Raw genomic sequence first — 22,024 nt, forward strand, 5'->3', positions numbered from 1 at the left:
TATAATTTGAAGAAGAAAAATGCACATTAGGCCTAATGTCTGAAGTGAGCAAGCAGCAATAGGCCTAATGATAATTTAAAATATAATTTGAAGAAGAGTTTCTTTCACAAAATGAGTATTATATATATATGTATAACTATAAAATATAGGCTACTCAATTTTTCTCCCTCTTGCAGGCACTCATGTCACTTCCATTTCTTTCTGGATAAATGCATGAATTCACGTGTTGTAAATCAGTCTGTAGGCCAATAGCGCACACAGCCCCTAAATTTAGCGATCAACTATGCATATTATAAATTTAACATTTAACATACACCATTTTTTTCTATTAAATGATTTTGTTTTTGTTATTCTTATAAAGTATGGTAGCACAGCATTTTTGAATGATTGTCTTCATGAGTTTGTCTGCATCCATATTGCATGTTTCCTCTCACTTGCAAAGTATGCTTGCAGTAATTTCTTCGAGTTCTTTCAAAGCAGTTCTTTCTGCGTTTCCGCTCACATATTTTTAATCTATAATAGAGAACATTACATATATCAAAGGTATGAAATTATGTATGTAATAAGATTACAATTATAAATAATAACACGTAAGACATCTCAGTATGTAAAACCATGTGATTTTATTTTACAGTATGTACATAGACACAAAATGAAAATTAATTCCATAACGTATTACCTTGTCAATTACGGACAAACAAACTAGAGAAATGAGGGAGAATGTTTTTCTTTTCTTATGATGGAACTTCCTTTACTTTTAACAACAGTTCTGAGCGTGATGTAATGCCAGTCCACGTTGCTGAACGTTTACAGCAATTTACAAATTCCAAAATAATCTTCTAAATAGTGTGTACAGCACTCAAATTACAAACAAACACAACTGATGTAGACAGTGACGTCATCCACATAACAAACCTGTGAACTCAGTCTTGCGCTGATGATGTACGGGGCAACTTTTTGTCAGCAATGTTTCCTGGGCACTTTCCCACTGAGAATGGGTAACAAATTTCTATCTGGATACTTCAGATTGTTCATGGGCCCTGTGTCTCACCTGGTTACCCGTTGACGGCAACATTGCTCAAAAAGTTGCCCCGTGTATCATCAGCCTTGCAGTCTGATTGATTTAAAACCATGTAAGGATATCCAAATAATTTATTGCTTATTAGGGTTATACATGTACACATTTACAAAAAAAAAAGAGTGAATATATTTATATATGTTATTATCGGCATGGTTTGAAACATACACTTACATATACAGTACACATCAACATTTTAATAACCTTGTGCAAACTGAGTGAGTGCATACCACAGAGTTAAAAACAATTACAAGGGCCACTGAATTAAAAGTTGCTCAATAAAACACCATTTGGCTTTACGTAAAAAAGATTAGGTTGTACAATAAAATCAAACAAATAAAAACAGCAATGTTAAGAAGGCAAGTCTTGGAAAGATGGGCACTTCAGCTTTATGATTCCTAAACTACTGCATATAACAAAACTGATCTGGCCATAGAGGTCATTTAAAGTAGTACCCAGCATCTCACAGTCCTTTACAGCAGCCAATGCTGCCACAAACCTGTACAACATAAATGTGCTTATATCTACACAACCAATACAAAGAGTACGACTTAACAATACTATGTCTGTGTGTACATGAATTAAATGTGTCTTCAAGCACTTGTGTGGTTAGCGTCAAATGTGAGTAGTGGCCAAAAACAAAACACACACACACACACACACACAAAAAAAAACAAGTCTTGCTTGGGGAAAAAAAGAGCATGTGTTTATGTGTGTGTTTCAGGTAAAAAATAAATTAAAACTGCTAGAAGCCAAACCAAAACAAGGCCTCTAAAACAGGTAAGGGTGAAAGTGCATACTGTAGTACTGTAGTATATCATGTGGTTACGGCCCGTCTTTTCTCTACTCTGAGATCTTTATATCCATTCAAGTGTTCCTCTGTGCTCTCAGCGGTTAAACAACAGCATATCTGCGGTTCTTCTGAGATGTGGCCATCTCATCGGGCTACATGAAATGAAAGGCTCTTGGAACATTGCATACCGGCATGTAGTGTTTTTGTCCCATGATGCATTGCGGTCAGTAGCTGTTTTCGTGGCCTGCGAGGATGTAGAGATTGCTGTGTGCTGTGGGGTTGTCTGTTGGTTGGCTTTCCAAAACCACCACTCTATAAAAAACGACATAAAAACAAATACAGATGACCTACGTTATAAAATATGGATTGGCACACCAATAATAAAGTGTATGATATTATTTACATAATGACTAATTAGACTGCTTCTTCTCACCTGTCTGAACCTAGCAGCCTGAATATCCTGGAGTTGTCAGAAATCTCCTGTGTAATCTGGGATGTAAAATGTGGACAGAATAATGGGTTTGCACAATATGTATGTCATTTCATTTGTTTATATGATACCCTAGTTTTTTGTTTTTCTTACACTACTCTCTGTGTGACTCTGATTTGATTATATTTAAAATACTATATATTTTACAATAACAAAAATACTGTGTTAAATGTTCACTGTTGCAGACTATAGTAAAAAAAAATATGATAATGATATGATATATAGGAAGATTATTGTGTATATATTGTACATTTATGTATATACATTTGATATTTTAAATTGTATAAAAATACACTCACTATTGTATGTACAGTGGGGAAAAAAAGTATTTAGTCAGCCACCAATTGTGCAAGTTCTCCCACTTAAAAAGATGAGAGAGGCCTGTAATTTTCATCATAGGTATACCTCAACTAGGAGAGACAAAATAAGAAAAAAAATCCAGAAAATCACATTGTAGGATTTTTAAAGAATTTATTTGCAAATTATGGTGGAAAATAAGTATTTGGTCAATAACAAAATTTCATCTCAATACTTTGTTATATACACTTTGTTGGCAATGACAGAGGTCAAACATTTTCTGTAAGTCTTCACAAGGTTTTCACACACAGTTGCTGGTATTTTGGCCCATTCCTCCATGCAGATCTATAATTTATATACTTTATATTGCAATATTCATGTAATGTTTGTTTCTGTCAGGGTTTTTTGTGATATTATAGACAGGCTGTCTGTATATTATCTCTCACATTTACAGTATACAGCAGGACTTGCCTCATTGGACTTGAAGCTGCGTCCTTGCATGCCATGCCTCCAGAAGGCCAACACACTGTCTTGAAGGCAAACTAAGAGGGATAGATAGATGCAGAGCATGAGAGAGTTATTAAAACAGAGATTTAAATCAATTTTAAAAAATAAATTAAACCTTTTGCCCATACAAAAGAGTTAAATATGACTAAAGGCTAACTGCTAAATTCAGTGGGCTTAGAAAATGGAGATATATGCACTTGAAGCCACCGTTAATGTACCAAGGCCTCATACCTATTGATTCAATTTGGAAGTTAAAAGTCAGTTCTGCTGAGAGTTTCCGACTGGACTTCAACCGACCTTGCAAATTTACAATCTTAATGCACCCTTGAGAGGAAGAAGAAAAACAATTAATATATATCTGTTATATATATATATATATATATATATATATATATATATATAGACGGAAGTATAAATAAGATTTATGATGTCTAATTAGTTTGTCCTAGAGGGATAAAGTCACACTACGGAAAATTTACCAGTTGTGTGCATGACTAACAAATTAAGAATTCTGCTCTGGTGCAAGTCTGTGCTTGTCACGGAGGGGGAAAATATATCAAGCCTTTCAATATGCACTGTGCTCTTTTTGCCATGACGACAGAATGCAATACTGCAACGTCAGATCTGACACATTTAAATCATTCTGAGCTGTCTTCCAAGGAACAGCAGTGTTTCCGTATGCAAATGTTCTGGTTATATAAATCTGGTAACTAATAATTATTTATACAGTGTTAGAAATATAATTATTTAGACAAAATAGGAACTTGTTAAATTATTCAAGATCTATTCCCATGTGTCATTCAATTTGATTTGTTACCTAAAAAAGTACCAAACATTCCATTGCAATATGTTTTTTGGACATGTAATTCTTTAAGGAATTGCCTTGCAAAGAAAGTAAATATACTTCATATTTATTGTAGTTCAATTATTGATGGTCTTTTTCAGGATATTCTCTGTGCTCTCTGCCATTCTATACCTGGGAAATGTGATGTATGAGCCAAAAGTTGTTGGCGAGGGGCTCGATCTAAGCAGACTAAAATTGTATCTCTCTCCAGCTGGGTCACATGGATCACGCAGTTCTGTGGGGTATCTGAAATAACAACAATAATTTCTAGAATTTTGCATATCTCAAATAAAAAATAAAATAAAATAAAATAAAATATATAAATTGAAAAAAAAAAAAAAAAAAGCTAAAGCCCCGTTTCCACCGCAGGAATTTGGGCCGGTACTCGGTGTGTTTCCACCGCAGGAACCAGGATGTAAATAAAGTTCTGTGTAAAAAATTGCCCCTCAGAAAGTCCCTGATCGCGAGGTAGTACTTTTTCAAAGGTCTGGAACTTTCGGGGGCGGGACTTGGGCGCTAAACATGCTGATTGGTTGAGTTCATGCAGCATTGTATTTCAACCACCATTTATTTGGATAATTTTCAAAATATACTGTTATTGTGTCATGAAATGTAGTTCTAAAAGTATTTCAAGTGAGAAAGTAGTTGTTTAATACTCAAATCTGCAGTTTATTTATAAAGAGCGCCTATTTAAAAATGTGTTTCGCCGATTTCGGAGACATGAGCTCCACGCGATCAGCGGGTGCTCAGTGCTCATGTTTCCCGACGAGAGCAGCCTCAACTCAGCTAGTCCTTCTGACATTTGCCGCTGGCTCTAATGTCTCTGTAGTGGTTAAACATAAGGTATAATTAGTTTTGGGTAAATCTAACAGGTAATCTTTGGTTTTTATTCTATGAATCTATTAATATGTTAAAATGAAAATAAAAAGAGGCAATACTGTTTGATATAATATTTCGTTTCATTGTAATGTAGGCTATATACATTCCCTGAACTACATTTCTGCGGCTATTAATATAAGTTTAAATGAAAACAAAAGGAGGCAGTGGTGTTTGATATTATATTTCGTCTTATTGTAAATACAGTGAGGAAAATTGCATCAGCCAAGGCGAGCTGACTGATGTTATAAAGTACGCTGCTGTTTGCAGAATTACCGGACTTACGTCGTCCCGTCCGCGGGAGTTCACACTCCCGAGTCGAACTCTCTACCGAGGATGCAAGTCCAAAATTTGCATACTTGTTATTGAGAAACGCGCGCAGACCTACGTCACTAGACTATTAGCCTAATCTTCACGGTACTTTAGACCGCGATGGAAACGCAGACAGCAACAGGTCTGGGGACAAATTGTTCCAGGTAATTTCGGTGGAAAAGCGGCTTAATTTAAGTGAAAATAAAGAGACATTTTATATAAACAGATTATAAATAAACAATTGCAAAAACACTCTATTTCTTCAGAATATCCATGAGCTACAACTGATCGTATCGTGTAAACCTGCTCATAACTACTCACTAAAGATCTGAAACAATTGCAAAAACAATTTATTAAATAAATATTTGTTAAAACATTTCAAGCTATTACATTAAGAGATAATGGTGTCATGTTTTAAAGTACCCACCAGAATCAAACCAGTTGGAGGTAGAGTTGGGGTTGAGGGTCTCAAACCGCACCACCTGGTTGAGCTCTGTCCCTTTGCTCACAGCTATGCAGATGAGAGGATACTGATGTTCTGGAACCACCAGCATCTCAAATACCTCCAGCGGACACGGCAGGGGGAAGTCTATGCTCTGCAGGGAATGAGTCGGTGCTTAATTTGGAACAGCGTGCGTTTGAAAATGCCAAGTAAAGCAATTTTAATTACAAGTCTTAAGAAGAAGATCAGCCATTTTAGAAGCTTAAAGGAGGCATGAATAGCTAATGTGGCCTACGTGCTACATGCTGTTTCCAAAACCTTGAGTCAAACACATCTCCTATGGATTTTAGTGTAATGCTAATCCGCATAGCACTCGGTAACAAACCCTATGCCATTGCACCCTCTGGAGGTCACATATGTCGGCCACATATTTAATTGAGGATGCCTTGTAATAACCATTATGCAAATTGACTGTAATTCATTGTGTCTTACCTACTTTCCCACTGAAACGAGGCAGCCTCAATAGCTATGTTTCCATCCACCTACTTTTTGGGGTATCGCATAAAAAATGCTGGATGGAAATGCCAAGATGCGCATAAATTCTAAAAATGCTTAACTCCCAGAACTGCATTACTAAACAGCAGGCTCCGACAATAAGATAACATGATCGCGTTTCGTCTGCGTGCTCTTAAACTTGCAATTTATTGTATTAAAAAAATATTATATACAGTGCCTTCTCCTATACTGCAACAAATGAACTTTTTCTTCATGATATTTAGCGCAAGTTAATCAGAAAGTGACGATTTTGTTCTCTTCAACTCATTGGATGGAAATGGTGCACAAATGTTTAATGCGATAATACAATTTTGCGCATAAGTTTAATTCGTAACTTTGGATGGAAACATAGCTAATGACACATGCGGCCCACGAATGCAACCTGCAGAGGGCACAGCCTTCAAAATAAGACACAGCTGTTGTTTTGATGATGGGAACCAGTAGGCCTGGGCGATAAAACGGTATCGATATTTATCGACAGTACACCTTCTACGATAACAATATAAAAACGCACGATATAGGCACGTGCTGAGTGACGCAGACAGCACACACAAACATGAACAGATGCTGAATTGAGTGCTGTGCCTGCCTGTGATGAGGAGATTGTGAATAAAAAAATTTATATTAGTCGAATTTAAAATAAACATTTGCATTTGAATGTTAGGAGTGCATCAGGGAGCATCATCAGTGGTGCACGAGATGTGGTGATAATGATGTAAGCGATGTTGCATTTTAATGTTTTGTTAGTCTAGCCCACGAGACGCGCCGCTGTTGCATTATGCATTCCAAATATTAGAGAAATAGAAGCTCAGTGCGGAGAAGATGATTGATTAGGTGAAAACCGAAACCAAGCCATTCACACAGATGCATATTCAGCGCATTTTGACGGACAAATATGACTGCTGCACTCGCGTCTCACACAAGAGATGTAGCCATTCAAAGTTAAAATAGTTTAAACTTTTAGAAAACACTTCTCGAATTTGTGGAGGTTTATTCCTTTTCACTGCGTCTCTTATGTTTTTAAACGCAATCTGCATGATGGGCGATTCGGCTCTTTGGATTAAGCAATCATAAATACATGATGCTGTTTTGTTCATAACTGTTTATGCAATTTACGAAATGTAATTTAATTTATATGAGTTAATTTAGATGTAATGCAGGTTTTTTTATAGACAGTTATTTCCTTGCGTTGACAATTTAAATGTGCTGCATTATTTTGCTCATTGCGCCCTCCTGTGGCCTCGGGAGACAAGCCAAAAGTTTCCTTAAAACCTAGTTAATCTGCATATAAAACATTAGAAATGAGATATTTGTTTAATTTTTATTGTGTGTTTGACTGTTAAAACAAAAAATATTTGTTTGTCTCAATAAATTGGGTTAATTTAAAAATACAATGGTTAAATTAAAAAAAAAAATTCTATTGCTCTTTTTTTTTTAAAAAGTTATAAAAAATGTCAATAATTATCGATACTGAACGATATGAAACATTATATCATTGATAAATTTTTTAGCTATATCGCCCAGCCCTAGGAACCAGTGACTTACCTTGACCAACATGAATTTCTGCATGGACTCCACCCACTCAAACAGGACAACACTGGACTGAAAGGCACCGCACAGGTACTTGTGACCAGTATATGGATTCCTCACTGAGAATAAACAAGACAACGAATGGAAACAAAACACAATATAAAACCTTAAATAAAGTCTGTTTGATCATATCATCAAAGTTATCTGAATTAAACCGTTGCTTCAAATGTTTGTGGAAACTGAGATACACTATAATTTAAAAGCTTTGAAAAAAAGGTACGTTCATTCAACAAGGATGCATTAAATTGATGAAAAGAGACAGCAAAGACATTTTTTAATGTTATAAAAGATTTCTATTTCAAATAAATGCATTTCTGTGTTTCCACAAAAACCTGAAGCAGTTTTTAAATGCTGGATGCATTAACTGTTTTCAGCACAGATAATAACGAATGTTTCTAGAGCTCCAAATCAGCATATTACAATGATTTCTGAATGATGAGCTTTTAGCTTTACCATCTCAGGAATAAATTAAATTTTTTAATATATTTAAATTGAAAACAGGTATTTTAAATTCCCAATATTACTGTATTTTTTATCAAATAAACGCAGCCTTTTTTCAAATATATATTAAAAGATCTTCATTTTTTACAAACTTCTGCCAATGTATACAAAGCTCCTGTATATTCAGAAATACAGAAAGGAAGGAAATGACGGGATCTGCTCACCTACACAGCACTTTTGACACCCTTTTGTTTCAGGGATCTTAGTGGACACTGAGAATTTCCTGAAATTAAAATAAAAATGTAAAATGGAGTATTTACATTTTGACTACTGGTCACATCCTTAAGCTCACACAGAGATCTGAACATTTACCTGGGTATTATTTTGTCAGGCAATTTATGTGTTGGTATGGCAACAGGGAGTTTCTGCATTTGTCGAGCATGTTCAAATAGGCCCATCAGACTGTGAGAGTACAGATGACATGCTTTACCTGCCAAAAAACAATTTATTAATTTTTAATTATGAATTAATTATTCAAAACAGGGATACAGGACTATGTCAGGTAACGTTTCAACATATATGACATGCTACAACAGTTCACTATTTCAATATTATCACATTACAAGCAGTTCTACTCTGTAAAGCGTGACACAAAAATAAAAATATAACACTAAAAATTGTAGCATTCATAAAAAAAAAGAAACTCACTCCGACTAATCTGTAATCTGAAAAGCTAAACCTGATTTTTTTTTAAGCATAGCTTACCGGATATTGATAGCAGGCTGTTGCTCATGACATACAGCCAAGTACATCTCCTGGGGAAAAGCTGAGAATGACACAAAAATAGCTTTAGCACAAGACAAAAGCACACCACACTGAGGCAATATAAGGATATACTTCACACAAACTGAGTTTTCCAGACACATTTAAAAATGTTTTGCTACTGTTATGTAGGAAAACTAAACATCTGTTTGAAAATATCTGAAAAGTAACATCACACCTGTTCCATGGACGTCTCGTGCAGCTCATTAAGGTTTAATGTGTAAATACCTTCCTCTGCTCCAAATATCAGATACTGGTCTGAAATGCATGAACGGGGAAGAACAAAACAGACTGAGAGGCGAAATCAGCAAATCATTCTGTAGGCAATATTAATAGATATAATAATGAACCATCATATATTAACATTTAATATATGGGCAGATTATCTTAACAAGCTCACCTCGTGTGTCTGGGTTGATCCATGAGGTAGCGCAGTGTATTTTTAATGGGCAGCCATTGAAGACTTTTGAGAAACATGCTCCCATCTGGACATGGAAATACAACACATTGGATAACTCGGATGCAGCCAAGTAAATCACTGCTCAAAAAGTTTATACACAAAAAAACAAACAACGCTATCAATAAGACAACATCCATCAATTTAAATAAAAATACAAGTAATTAAGTCCCAGTAGAGTGCCATAGATCTGCAGAGTGAGTAAACCATGATGTCCACTTACATGAACCTTTGGAGTTGGTGGGAGACCATTGCTGATGGGTTTCTGTGGGGAAAAAACAAAACAAAGAATAAACATCAAATTAAAACAAAATAAGTTTCACTATATAAATTTCACTATCTATCTATAGATAGATAGATAGATAGATAGATTAATTATATGTAATAATATTAATATTATTATTGCCACATATAATTATATTACATTATTAAAAATAAAACAATTGTATCGTATGTATTATTGTTTTTATTATTATATCATGTAATCAATATTATGTCAAATTTAAACAATTTATTTTATAAATAATTAAACACAGTAATAACAATAACAATATATTATTAAATAAAATAATAAAATGTACATAAACAATAAAAGTCAAAAATGATTCAATATGATTGTATGTGATAATAAAAATATGCAATAGTAATATATATTTACATATGTATTTATATATATATATATATATATACACACACACACACGTTACACAATAATTATATTAGTATTAAATAATAATTAATCAAATTAATAATAACTATTTCTTCAAATATCTGATCACTAAATATATTAATTATGTGCATTAAAAAGTGAAGAGTATTCACGAGAGATTTAAGAGTATTAAAATATTAAATTATTAAAAAAAAAAAAATTTGCACTCAGCAAACATAAATTCTTCCTCCAGGAGCCATAAGTGTTACAAGACACAATATTGGAATGCACTAAAACGAAGCCATACTGGCAAATCTTTCTTGTCCTTTGGTATAGGAACAGCAGGGGGCATTGTGGACTGTCTCTCTGTTGAGGGCGAGTGTTCAGATGGGCTAATTCCATTGCCTGTGGGTAAGAAAAGATACAACAAACAGTTTAGTTTTCGGTTTATAAGTCTTAACACTGTTTTCACATAGGTATCTAGCAAGAGGTGCACACGAATCACATGTGTAAAGAAAATGTTCTTTTTATCTACATTCAGTTAAGAAGTTTAGCATTAGCAGCATTGTTTACTAAGCTGCTGTTGCGATTTGAAGCTACCATACTACAACACAACAAAAACTAGACACGCGTAATGAACCAAAAATGATGATTGCAACATTAACTGACAGGAGAACAATAATTTGACAAGGAAAAGAATACAAGGGTGGAGTGGGTGACTCATGATGTCTTCAAGTGGGTGTGTGACATTTTCACATGCCAACACTACTGACGTAATTTCTCTTAGAAAGGGCAAGAGGAAAGAATGACATGTAATCTCACTACGGGCTAACTAAAGAAACTAACAATGGGATGGATTGGTGACAGGATTGGTGACTGGGGTTGAACCAAGTTTAAATGGGAGGGCCTGTCTTACTGTCTCCTTCCTCATCACAATCTTCCTCTTCGTCATAGGAGACCTGCAGCCTTTCGTCGAACTGACTACATATCCCAGCATCCCCCTGGGTTTCCCAAGGGCCATGTTCTTCCCGATTGGTCTCATTACCTAAACTGCTGAGCTGGTTTGCGGGCAGTCGAGGAGGTGGAGGTCGAGGGGGTACATTGATGGATGATCGAGCCGGGCTTTCGGGCCCCGGGCAGCGCTTTATAGTGCCCTGGTTACCGTCATGGTCACCGGAGGGGCTTTGATGTGGTCCGGGACTGGGCTTTGGCTGGAAATGTCAGAACAAAATTAGCAGCACGCTACCCTGTCAGATCAATACTGTGATTACTAAAAAAAAAAAAAGTGGATGCAAAAAAAAAACTGTAGCTGTTCACTGATTTCTGATAAGCTTGTTTCAAGGCAAAAGAAGGACTTGGATGCTCAAAATAAATCTGCTAAATCAAAGAAACTCCTAAACACACACTACGGTTCATAAGTTCAAGGTTGGCAAGATTTTTTTTTATGTTTTAAAAAGAAGTCTCTTATGCTCACCAAGACTGGATTTATTTGAACAAAAATGCAGTAAAAAGTGATATTGTGAAATATTATTACAATTTAAAATAACTGTTTTCTATTTTAACATTTTAAAATATAATTTATTCCTGGGATGGAAAAGCTGAATTTTCAGATGTCATTAGTCTTTTAGTGTCACATAATCCTTTAGAAATTACTCTACTATGCTGATATGATGCTCAAGAAACATTTATTATTATTGGTCGAAGACATTGATAAATATAAAGGTCAAAATTCAGTAAAATTCTTTACCGTCACGTTTAATCAATTTAATGCACCTATGCGGAATAAAAGCAATAAAAAATCTTACTGAATTCAAACCTTTGAAAGCTACTGTATCTTTTCAACACTAAAAAGGCTTATTATAAAACCACATTTTTATATATATTAAAACTTTTTTGTATTCTTACTTTGGGAGGAAGCGGTGGTGGGACCTTAGGCCTCATAGTGGAGCTTTTTGTGCTGAAACAAATCAGAAATCCAATTAGATGAGTCACAATGCTAATCATGTATGCTAATTATGCTACAACTAACAAACATAATTTAGGCCATTAACAGGATGTTAATGGACCTTTGTAGTTGTTTCATCAGATACTGGACCAACAGGGGTACAATATAGGACAGGAAACAGACAACAAACAAACATGCAATCAAATGCGCCAGGAATAATTCACTCTATAATGAAAATGCTGTTTTTATTTACTCACCCTCATGGTATTTCAAACCTGTATGCTGTTATTGTTTTCCGTGAAAAACAAAAGGAGATTTTTTTAAAGAATGGAATACAGTGCACAAGTCATACTGACTACTTACATGGTGCTTCATTGTGTTGTTTTGGTAGTCGCTAATAACAGCATTCAGTTTGGAACAGGGGGATGAATAAATAATGGCAACATTTTGATTTTTGAGTGATCTATTCCTTTAAATATAGAAGAAAGCTTGTCAGCATCACTAAGAGAGGACGCTATGAATTTCATGGTAGTAGTTCACTTGCATTTGAACCTGGAAAAATATTGCTAAAGAGGTAGTTGGATAAACCTCAACATTCTAAAACGCCTTCTAGCCATGACATTGCTAAATGAAGGGAAAAAGAGATGGTGTGTCTAGTAAGAAAAGAAAACAGATGATAGAATGATTCCCATGGAACTAAAAAGGTCATCATACACTGGCAACATTTTTGGGGGACATTGAAAAACCATATTTGATTCAAAAGAAATATTAATGTGTCAACTATATACGTGTATATATATATATATATATATATATATACATACATGTCTCACAGGAGCTTGAATTCTTGCCAAACAGTTGCCAGTGTATCATGATCTTTAAGTGTTTTAACCTCTAGAGCAGCAAGAAGGGATTGGCTACAGAATCAGAGGAACTTACTGTTGCAATTCATCATCATGATCATCACCATCATCTTCACCCTCATCATCATCCTCCAAATGAGCCTCATGCCCCCTAATGAGGATTGAGAAGGTTGCGGCACTCATTCATTGAGGATTATTAACTTGAAGCAACACTTTCCTCGACTTCCCATGGGTAAGATTTAAAGGTTAACGGGTCATTCACACAGGACATTCTGAGTTGTAATTGTTAGTCTATGTAAATACACACTAACTACGCTCTTTGTGTGACCTTTGTGATATATATCGCTGTTTTTTTCAGCATCTCATGCTATGAGCATCATATTTTTAAGACACCATGCAAAGAAAGTTAAATTTTTTTGTCTCAATTTTCCAATTCACTATGTTAGTTGTTTTTGAATGAAAGAGCATGTCCTGTATGAACGAGCCCATATATATTAAAAGAAATTGTGATTTCAAAGTGAACATTTAGGTACACACTTACTACATGAATATATAATCCAGCAATTCAGGATGTTTTAGTGACATTCCCTTTAAAGATGGCCAACATAGTGTGACTTTAATAACAGGACGATCCCAAAGACCAATCTAGACATGCATCTGGAGTAAATTTCATTTAGAGAGACTGGTTAATTTCCCCCTGAGGAATGGAAAACTAATACTGTGGCAAAAATAACACAGATCTAAAACACAGCATTGCCAAGCAAATCAGCCTTTGGTTCCACTCAGACAAGCACAAAAGGGCAAGGTTAGGTCACATCAAATATTGATCAGATGAAAAACCAGCTATGCAGAGAGAGAGTGAGAGAGGGAGATGTACGGGTAGAGTTTGACAGAGCAGCAAAAAGATGGAAAGATAGAGAGAGAGGAAAAAAAAAAGCTAATGAACGAGCACAGGAGTGAAGGACACAAACAAAGCAACGGCATCATACCTCTGATGCAGCTCCTCTTCAACAGATTTCAAGAGGCTCCTATAAAAAAAGAATTTATCAAAAGCGAGATGGTACATAAACAGGTGATTCCTTCAATGCAAAGCACATGTAAAAACACATGATGAACAGTTTTATAACACATCAAGGGACCCATTAAACCTCATTGATTTAAGGCTAAATAAACAAGCATTTACTGCTAATTTGTCTCCAGTGACACTGAGAAACCGTCCAATGTTTAGTTGTTAATTTTTCAGAGAATGTCTGCTTCCAACTGTCTGGAACCTCTGTTCAAAGTTGTTTATCTACACTGCACTTAAATTATTGAACAGTAAGGTTTTCTGGACTAAAAGGGATTTAAAATAAAATAAAAATCAGTAGATAAAACTAGCTTCACATTTCCTCAAGAAAATATAGCTGCAAACAGTGATGACGGGCCCAAGTTCTGGGGTGTCTGGACAATTCACTTTAAAGAAAGTAGAAAATTACGGTTTCCTTTTTTAACGTTACTTTAATAAAGCGCTATTGTAACACAGTTCACGATATACAGAAAAAACAATCATAATTTAGCATCTTCCATATCTTGGCATCATGTTGACACAGTTTGTGTGAATTGCATGAATCCCCTAGGAGGAGTATGCAATAACACACAGTCTGATTAAAAAAAAATCCATATTCAAACCGAAATAGCCAACTTTCTGTTGGCTGTAGTTAATGATTGTAAATTAGAAAGTTGTCTGCCTTAATGAGAACAATATATGTACTGAGTTTGGTGACTGTAGGAAAAAGTAACTCCGACCCCCACACTTTTGTCAAAAGGCGGCGCTATAGAGGCACCACCGTGGCGCTCATTTATGGGCTTTTGCCAGTGTCTAATGGTTGAAAACGCTAATGTGTTTGTCTCAATTTAAGTGCCTCAAAAACACCTGAAAAGAATATTATACAAGTTTGATGCGTTGAAGATATCAAGAATCCCTTGATCCCCAGTTTTGCATCTGCCTTGTTCTGACATTATTCTGATGTAGTCTGAAGTAAATCAGGAAAAATAAGATGCAGATTTCAAAGCATTTTGAAAATGACACTTCCTGCTGCCAGTTGGTGGTGCTATAACTTTTGACTCATAATAGTCACATCTATGGCCTTTTTTCAAACGGCACACTTCATGTGCACTTGCGGCCTTGTGGACTTACAATGGCTGCCGCATGCGTGCGCCCATTAAGTCAGCGAGACTGTAGGATGTCCCATTCATCATTTTAGTGTTCAGAAGGGTGCTTGCGAGTGCCTCCTTTATGGACGCTATGCGCCCTCCATGCACACTTATGCCAAGCCCACACTGAAGCAAGCTCCGCAGCAGACTTCTACCCGACAGTCAAAGCGGCATTGTGTCACAAAAGTGTGCACTCAGAAGAAGACAAGTGTTTAGGGTGAGATTTGAAATGGGGCCTTTGTGATTGGCTTCATACAATGAACAGGCTGCTGAAGTTTAATCAAAATCAGACATGTATGCATAAGTTATTAGACACTTCCTGTTTCCCTTTCTTCACAATAACTTTGTTGCCTCTCCACAACCAAACCATTCGAGATATCAAAAGTTCTTTAGGAATTTAACATCTTCAGTGTCTTGAGATCATGTCAACCGAGTTTGGTGGCAATCAGATGAAAAACCTAGTATATCAAATTTCTAAGCATGTGTTTTTCACAAAACCCAAAATAGCTGACTTTCTGTTGGGTGGAGCTAATGACATGCAGTGTGAAAGTTGTTCGGCTCAATGAGATCTATATGTGTACTGAATTTCATATGTATGCATGCAATTATGTATGATATTTGGCCCTCTGCATTCCAGGGGGCGCTGTAGAGACCCCTTGCCATGCCCGTGAACCAGTCTCTGGCCAGCCCTAATGGTCACAAACTCCAAGGTGTGTGCCAATTTTCAATAGTTTTTGAGCATGTTAAGAGCCCCAAAAGCCCCAACAAACTTGAACAAAAATTAGAACAAGAATAATCCTTTGAAAAACAATAGGGCCCTTCGCCAATTATGCAGTTCTTATAAAATCACTAAAAACATGCTATTATAGCGATATTAGACGATAGCCACCCTAAACACGAGAATTACATTTCTGTGCACCATGTGCTAGAGAAAATACCATGATGGATTTCTCCATCATAAAGCTCGATGCATCGATTACAAACCCTGACGATGCATATGCATCGATCTTGAAACATTGATTTTTGAATCGAATGAATCGCAATTTCTATAGCGATTCAATGTTTTCAAAATATATACACATTAAATTACTACAAGTACGAATTAATGGAGACCTTGAACAGTGTTCGTGCCCTCGCATTTCTCATTCACGCGCTCCTCTATTTACCGCCTTTGACTGTCACATGATTGTGCTCGCTCTCCGTTCGTCTCACTGACACATTTTTTGAGCAGCTGATGTGTGAACTCTCCTTAGTACTCGTGGCCAGTAATGCTAAAGTGAAGTAGTTTTGCTTTTCTGTAGTTTTATTCACGCGCTCCTCTATTTACCGCCTTTGACTGTCACATGATTGCGCTCGCTCTCCGTTCGTCTCACTGACACATTTTTTGAGCAGCTGATGTGTGAACTCTCCTTAGTACTCGTGGCCAGTAATGCTAAAGTGAAGTAGTTTTGCTTTTCTGTAGTTTTTCAATGGCTCTCTCGGTCATACCGACGACATTACCTGAGCAGTCGAAGGCTGCGCATTTATTGCATGGACGGAGCAAAAATGTAAGTGTCTAAAGCATACGCGCAGATCCATTGAATAATAAATGTGTTTTAATAATGTCATTGAACCGAATGTACAAAGAAAACTGTTAAAATAACCACAGCATTAACAACAACCTTGAAATAAGAGCGTGAGACGTGCCAGACTATATCTGCAGCTAAGCTGAATAAAAAGCAGAATTGCCTCTCCACAACCAAACCATTCGAGATATCAAAAGTTCTTTAGGAATTTAACATCTTCAGTGTCTTGAGATCATGTCAACCGAGTTTGGTGGCAATCAGATGAAAAACCTAGTATATCAAATTTCTAAGCATGTGTTTTTCACAAAACCCAAAATAGCTGACTTTCTGTTGGGTGGAGCTAATGACATGCAGTGTGAAAGTTGTTCGGCTCAATGAGATCTATATGTGTACTGAATTTCATATGTATGCATGCAATTATGTATGATATTTGGCCCTCTGCATTCCAGGGGGCGCTGTAGAGACCCCTTGCCATGCCCGTGAACCAGTCTCTGGCCAGCCCTAATGGTCACAAACTCCAAGGTGTGTGCCAATTTTCAATAGTTTTTGAGCATGTTAAGAGCCCCAAAAGCCCCAACAAACTTGAACAAAAATTAGAACAAGAATAATCCTTTGAAAAACAATAGGGCCCTTCGCCAATTATGCAGTTCTTATAAAATCACTAAAAACATGCTATTATAGCGATATTAGACGATAGCCACCCTAAACACGAGAATTACATTTCTGTGCACCATGTGCTAGAGAAAATACCATGATGGATTTCTCCATCATAAAGCTCGATGCATCGATTACAAACCCTGACGATGCATATGCATCGATCTTGAAACATTGATTTTTGAATCGAATGAATCGCAATTTCTATAGCGATTCAATGTTTTCAAAATATATACACATTAAATTACTACAAGTACGAATTAATGGAGACCTTGAACAGTGTTCGTGCCCTCGCATTTCTCATTCACGCGCTCCTCTATTTACCGCCTTTGACTGTCACATGATTGTGCTCGCTCTCCGTTCGTCTCACTGACACATTTTTTGAGCAGCTGATGTGTGAACTCTCCTTAGTACTCGTGGCCAGTAATGCTAAAGTGAAGTAGTTTTGCTTTTCTGTAGTTTTTCAATGGCTCTCTCGGTCATACCGACGACATTACCTGAGCAGTCGAAGGCTGCGCATTTATTGCATGGATGGAGCAAAAATGTAAGTGTCTAAAGCATACGCGCAGATCCATTGAATAATAAATGTGTTTTAATAATGTCATTGAACCGAATGTACAAAGAAAACTGTTAAAATAACCACAGCATTAACAACAACCTTGAAATAAGAGCGTGAGACGTGCCAGACTATATCTGCAGCTAAGCTGAATAAAAAGCAGAATAAACTGGTGAAACGGTTAAGACAATAAACACAATAAATAAATTAAATTTATGAATGATGCAGTGCTAATTGACATATCATTTATTACAGTACAGAGACTATAAAGTATATTTTCTACCTTATTCTGTGCAAAAAAATGTAAATAATAGTTTGTAGTATATAAAAAAATCATAAAATTGCAATTAGGAAAAATTATAGATTACAAATGATTGATTATTGTCCAGCAGTGTATTTGATTTTTTATAGCAAATTTAAAGTAAGAGATAAGAAAATAATTCCTTGTAAAAAATAATAATAATACATAGGCTACATACATAAAATTACTGTATTTGACATTTCTGTCACTTCTGAAATGATGGCTCTGGTGTGACAAAATGTTAGCCTATACATAATACTTTTAAAGCTCTTTTTAAAATCTTGGCTTACACAAATTTCTACTTACGCCATGTCATAGCATCAGTAAACTAGCATCTAACAATGGACAAAAGTGTTTTTTTCTCTAACCTATGGGATTCTAACCATAAAGGCTGCTGTGCCGTGTAATTTGCCTCCTGACTAAGCATTTAAAGAATTTAGGGGAAGCACTTAAATAATCCTGTGAATGCACTTAACGAATGCAGAATCGAATCATTAATCGAATCAAATTTAATTGTGAATCGAATCGAATTGAATCGTTTTCAATTTGCAAAAATTGTTCTTGAATCGAATCGAAAACCTATGAATTGTGAATTGAATCGATTCGCTGTCTACCCAAAGATTCACAGCCCTATATAGAATGCAATACAACAATCCACCTGCAGTAAAAATACACAACATAACAGCTATAATGTGTAAATTATAGCATAGAATAACATAGTCCTATTGTTTCGTCTTCCAGCAGACGGATGGCACTTAATTTCCTCAAAAAAAAAAAAACCTGTGCTTTATATTTATTTTCCTCAAGCAGAGTGCATTTTAGCCATATTTGCAATAAAGCACAAACATGATAAGGAAAACTAAAATTAATAAAAAATAAACCATAAATAAAAAAAATATTGTGACATGTTATTCGTCATTAAATACATTTAATTAAATGGCCTTCTCAATTCATTGCATTCAATTTTCAAAAGAGCACACGCACCTGGACCATTCACCCTGACAATTACTATTCCACTGTTTCAGCTACAGAGACCACCATTAACCAAACAGAGGCTGATTACTGTATCTGTGCATAAAACTGACTGAATGAGAGTGGATGACAGCTCATATCTGGTGAATTGTGACGCTGAGGGGGTGTCTCTCGAAAGTGCTCGGGACCCATCTGTTGATGAGAGCTGAGAGCAACACCTCTGAGCACACGCACAGGCACTCACACAAACACAGAGGGAATGGTTTCACTGCCACTCCATCTGGTGTACTCGACCTTCTGTTCACTATATGGCAAAAACAGTCAACAAGGCACAGGGTGTGTATATTATAAAAGAACGGCAATCATACAGATCCCACAAAAGCTACCTGCAACATAGTGTCACATTAGTGAGACAGCAATGTCAGGTGTGAGATAAATGGATGTACAGAGAAACACACACATCATGAACAAACCCTGCATGTGTCTTTACCTCTGAATGAACTCTCTCATGAATACAGGGAAAGGAAAACATACACAGCTTGACATACAACTGAACTCAATGCATCATCAAGCTGACAACATGATGATGCAGTGTTTCCTCAAACCCACGGTTTTCAGACTCTATGGCTTTATGAAGGTACTGTAGAGCATATAAAAAGAAATAAAATATATAGAAAAAATATTTTAAAATAATTTAAATGTTTTTATACCTGTAAATGTAATTAAACATTTTGTGTAGTTTTTAAAAAATATTATAGTTGAAAGTTCTATGGGCTGGATTGAATTTGTTATTGTCTGACTTTTTATTTAACGTGCAACAGTGTGCTGAAACTTACTTATTTCCTCCCATGATGGAGCCTTTAGGGGATCCCTGCCCATAATCCATCTGTAAATCCTGGAACAAAGAGAAAGCAAGTCACATAGTGTATGTCTTCATCTTAAGCTTTAAAATATGCGGAACACAAGTACGTTTACACAGAGCTTTGCTACATTCATGCACACGTCAAAAGATGCATGAAAAGAGAACATGAATGGTAAGATATGCGTAACATGTCCAGCATTTATGAACTCTAGGTTCTTTGTTTGTAATTTATTGCATGGACGGAGCAATAAATACACATGCAGTTTCACAGCGGTTTTGGAATTTTGAGGTCTATTAGTGAGTAAAAACATAATGGAAGTGATGATGAGATGAGCATTCATCTCTATTAGCTCTACGTTAGCAAGCAAGCACACAGCTCTTTCAACAATCATATTTGGATTGGGTTACACTTTACTTGAAGGGGTGTGCATAAGACTGACATGACACCTTCATAATAATGACATGACACCAACATAATCATGACATGACATATGTCATGAATATGAAGGGTTTTTATGCATGTTTATGACAACTGTCATTAAGTGTCATTCGCTCAGTTATGTAATTTTTAATGCAAATATGACATTATTTGACCTAACCCTAACCTAACAGTGTATATTTATAATGTATATATAAATAGAAAACACATGCATGTATATATCTAAGAAAAATATGTTATGTTTATATATTAAATATATTTATATATAATATAAAATATAAGAATATAAATACATAAATGTAAATACATGTTCAATATATATACTGTATGTGTGTGTATTTATATATACATAATAAATATACACAGTATACATACATATATTATGAAAACAAAAACTTTTATTTTTGATTAATCGTTTGACAGCTCTAGTTTTTGCATTCAGTAAAAGTCAGTGGGGTCCAAAACAACACTGACTTTCATTGTATGCACAAAAAAAAAAATCTTTTTTTCGTGTTCAGCAGAAAAAAAATAAATGCATGTATGTTTGAAATGACATGAGAGTAAATGAAGGCAGATTTTTCATTTTTGGGTGAACTTAAAATAATTGTAGTACAATTAAACAAACAAACAGTAATCACATTTTACAGTGTAAAAAGTAAAAATGTATTCACATGGAACAGATTGGATACACCTAGACAGACCGACAATACCGAAAAACTTAAGTTCTCACTTTTTTTTGATGAAATACAATAAAATTTGTTAAGATTGCAGAAGACTGCTGGAAAGGAATTAATTCAAAGTTCTCACAATGTTCTACTCTTAATCAGAGCATTGTGGGAGGACTGGGCCATGTGCCATCTCTCCTCCCACTCGTCAATATGATCATTCAAGCAGGCAATGACTTGAAATAGCTTAGTGTTCATGAATTAATAGAATCATAAAACAGAGGCAGTATCTATAAAACACAGAACCTCAGACATTGAAAATGTGCAATGTGAAGAATATTTTAGGAACATGACGTTATTTTCGACCTAATGTTTATCTGCGGCATGTCGATTATCACAACAATTTCAACGATCCCTCAGTGCATGGAGAAAACGTGTTTACAGTAAATAATCTAATTTTATAATGGAAGCTGGACGGGGAGCTAATGTAATTTCAACACGTCATGACCAGCTGAAACAGTAAACAAGGTTAATTTAACTTGGTATTCGCATGAGAATACCAGGAAAGGACGTGGAAGGGAAGTTATCCGTATATGCATGAACAAACACCTATATCAGTAACAAATAACCACATGTTAGACGACACAGAAATGTTCCACCTAAACCAGATGATTTTAATGTATTTCTTTGTATAAATAATATATGTAAATATATACTGTATTTATCTAAAAAACATCTCTATTATTACTACTGTTATCAAAATTATTAGTGCCACTTTAGTAGGGATCAATTCTCACTATTAACTAGCTGCTTATTAGCATGCCTATCTTTAACATATTGATTGTTCGTTAGGACT

At 35.6% G+C, this 22,024-nt stretch overlaps 1 protein-coding gene across 3 annotated transcripts in view; it reads right to left on the bottom strand.

Moving 5' to 3' along the window:
• Window positions 1–1,194: 1,194 nt before the first annotated feature.
• The window catches only part of LOC107570444 (mitogen-activated protein kinase kinase kinase kinase 3-like), a 51,481-nt gene continuing 30,651 nt past the window's right edge, over window positions 1,195–22,024 (bottom strand). For 2 of the 3 annotated variants that reach the window (XM_016256766.1, XM_016256704.1), the window contains 19 exons: window positions 20,039–20,097; window positions 13,951–13,989; window positions 13,038–13,112; window positions 12,059–12,110; window positions 11,199–11,364; window positions 10,461–10,558; window positions 9,728–9,769; window positions 9,448–9,532; window positions 9,226–9,305; window positions 8,991–9,051; window positions 8,598–8,715; window positions 8,450–8,508; window positions 7,740–7,843; window positions 5,625–5,793; window positions 4,187–4,255; window positions 3,397–3,489; window positions 3,130–3,200; window positions 2,305–2,360; window positions 1,195–2,183 (listed from right to left, as the gene is read on the bottom strand). In XM_016256766.1, coding sequence (XP_016112252.1) covers window positions 2,096–2,183; window positions 2,305–2,360; window positions 3,130–3,200; window positions 3,397–3,489; window positions 4,187–4,255; window positions 5,625–5,793; window positions 7,740–7,843; window positions 8,450–8,508; window positions 8,598–8,715; window positions 8,991–9,051; window positions 9,226–9,305; window positions 9,448–9,532; window positions 9,728–9,769; window positions 10,461–10,558; window positions 11,199–11,364; window positions 12,059–12,110; window positions 13,038–13,112; window positions 13,951–13,989; window positions 20,039–20,097 — 1,584 coding nt within the window. In that variant the 3' untranslated portion in view covers window positions 1,195–2,095. The remainder of the gene's footprint in view (window positions 2,184–2,304; window positions 2,361–3,129; window positions 3,201–3,396; window positions 3,490–4,186; window positions 4,256–5,624; window positions 5,794–7,739; window positions 7,844–8,449; window positions 8,509–8,597; window positions 8,716–8,990; window positions 9,052–9,225; window positions 9,306–9,447; window positions 9,533–9,727; window positions 9,770–10,460; window positions 10,559–11,198; window positions 11,365–12,058; window positions 12,111–13,037; window positions 13,113–13,950; window positions 13,990–20,038; window positions 20,098–22,024) is intronic. The other variant, XM_016256834.1, reaches the window with a different exon arrangement.

The sequence above is a fragment of the Sinocyclocheilus grahami genome, unplaced genomic scaffold (genome assembly GCF_001515645.1).
Source record: "Sinocyclocheilus grahami isolate Dianchi unplaced genomic scaffold, SAMN03320097.WGS_v1.1 scaffold3.1, whole genome shotgun sequence".
NCBI classification, from domain to species: domain Eukaryota; kingdom Metazoa; phylum Chordata; class Actinopteri; order Cypriniformes; family Cyprinidae; genus Sinocyclocheilus; species Sinocyclocheilus grahami.